Source organism: Pinus tabuliformis, chromosome 8 (genome assembly GCF_031772625.1).
Source record: "Pinus tabuliformis cultivar Carrire ecotype Pingquan chromosome 8, CPIR1, whole genome shotgun sequence".
Classification (NCBI taxonomy): domain Eukaryota; kingdom Viridiplantae; phylum Streptophyta; class Pinopsida; order Pinales; family Pinaceae; genus Pinus; species Pinus tabuliformis.
In genome coordinates, this window is record NC_142294.1 from 547,992,367 (window position 1) to 547,994,533 (window position 2,167).

Below are 2,167 nucleotides of genomic sequence, written 5' to 3' on the forward strand. Positions count from 1 at the left end.
TAGCGAAGAGAAGACCTTGGAAAAGAGCATATGTCTAATAGTTGGTTAATCAGTTGCAAAGTCTTCAATGTAATACCTACTCTAATTCAGACATCTGCAAAATTAATGTAAAATAATCTGATGTTATTATAATGTCATTAATATAATGGTTGGTTAATTAGTTCATATCGAATCAGCTGTGTGAACAAAGCCGTTGAACGCCTGTCTCATTCCGAAGTCCGACTAACCAGATTTCGTGACTTGTGGGGTATTCTGTTACAATTGAACCAATACTGGCAGCAAACGCTCGCAATAAAATAAGATTCATGGCAACCCAACTGTAAAGGAAAGTGTGAGGAGGCTCGAAAGCGCATATTTTGTTTTTTAAGAGCAGCGTTAAGACCAACGTGAGCAACGCGGTTCACAGCTCAGAGCTCGCCGGATGTGCACAACTCCGAGATCTCCACTGTACATTCACACTCCCCAACCACTCACCATCAACAAATGCAACCAGATTTTAATATTGGTGAGAGGAAGCTGCCTCTGACCCATTGTCTGGACCAATCCAAAATTATATATACAGACCCAAGTGTAGTGAAAAGGCAACAAACAAACTCAGATTTCTCTGCTCTTGCTCACCATACCAGCCCCATATCTCATTACTTGTGCTTTAGATTTGTTTTTGGGCATAAAATCTCTGTGCCCCACAAGCCCATCTCTCTTTGTTTCTCAGTCTCTGGCCCTAGTTTGCACATAAAGCATTCATGCAAACAAGATTCTGCAGTGTTATGTGATTATAGTATTGCTGGGAATAGATTTTGATATTGGGATTTTATAGTTATTGTCCAGAGAAGCCCAATGGTTTGTAGAAGTAAAGAATCAGAGTGCCCCCAGAATGTGTTGATGGGATCCCAACAGCACTCCGAACGCAGAGAATGTCAAGTCTCCAGCAAGCCCAGGAAGAAGAGTAGTAGAGTATCTGGGCAGCCCGGGCAGTACAGAGGGGTTCGGATGAGGAGATGGGGATCTTGGGTTTCTGAGATAAGGGCACCCCATCAGAAGACTAGAATATGGTTGGGCTCATATTCCACTGCAGAGGCTGCTGCCAGGGCCTATGATGCGGCTCTCCTCTGTCTCAAGGGCTCCTCTGCTGCCCTCAACTTCCCAGAATCTGCCACCATTATTCATCTTCCTCAGAACTGCCAGCTTCCATTGATGTCTCCGAGGTCTATACAGAGAGTTGCAGCAGCTGCTGCTTATGGTTCTGCTAGTCCTGCTGCTGACATTGCAGGCTCTAATGGCGTTGACTGTGCTGCTCACAGCCTTCAAGTTTCTTTGGATTCCATTGTGGAAACAGAATCTGGTGCTGAAACAATGCCCAATACTCCTGCCAATGAGGGTGTAACGCAGGAGATTTCATGGTTAGAGTCTCTGAGCAGAGTTGAATATGCATATGATCATCAGATGCTCTGCCATACATTGTTATCGTCTGATTCAGCTCTTTTTTCCAACTGGGTGGATGAGAGTTCTGGTCAGGATAATTATGAGGATCTCTCAAACCTCTGGAACTTCACCTGACCAGAATTTGTATCAATTAACTATGGTGCAGAATGTGCCCATTTTGTTTGTGGTGTAATTTGTTAGATATTATTTCTGGTGCAAATTGCGCCTTAACTAAGCTGTAACTATCATGTAGTTATTTTTATCTTCATTGCAGGTTTGGAAAATATTCCAAAATCTCAAGAAGAGAATATTGTATATATCCATTTCATTTGGATATTTTATCTTGATTGCAGGTTTGGAAAATATTCCAAAATCTGAAGAACAGAATATTGTATATATACATTTCATTCTATCTAATTATTATCTCCCCATGGATCAGAACTTAGATGTGATTAGGCGTTCTGTGTATATGGTGCTAAATTAGTTGTTTGGTGCGCATAAATGCTTTCATTATACTCTAGAGACTCCATTGAATTACTTTCCATAGCCACCAGTGAGGTTCTTACACATTGAAATACATCCAGTTTCGCAGGGCACAATGGGCGTTCAAATATCAGAGCCGTTAGACACTTTCAGTCAACTATTGCTTCTGTTTTTCTTCAGTATCTTATTCCTTTGTAACTTCTAATCCATGCCCTTGTGGGTTCTGTGGGCTCGTTAATGCCAAGATACTCTAGATTAACTC

The 2,167-nt window shown here is 41.7% G+C and overlaps 1 protein-coding gene across 1 annotated transcript; it reads left to right on the forward strand.

The window, feature by feature from the left end:
* Nucleotides 1-311: 311 nt before the first annotated feature.
* On the forward strand, nt 312-1,839 carry LOC149236607 (uncharacterized). Its single transcript, XM_089461583.1, has one exon. The coding sequence runs from the start codon at nt 838-840 to the stop codon at nt 1,555-1,557; it is 720 nt and encodes a 239-aa protein (XP_089317709.1). The 5' UTR covers nt 312-837; the 3' UTR covers nt 1,558-1,839.
* Nucleotides 1,840-2,167: the final 328 nt, after the last annotated feature.

Bases quoted from the DNA above. Each gene is read 5' to 3' on its own strand.
- LOC149236607 (XM_089461583.1), top strand. From the start codon at position 838: ATGGTTTGTAGAAGTAAAGAATCAGAGTGCCCCCAGAATGTGTTGATG.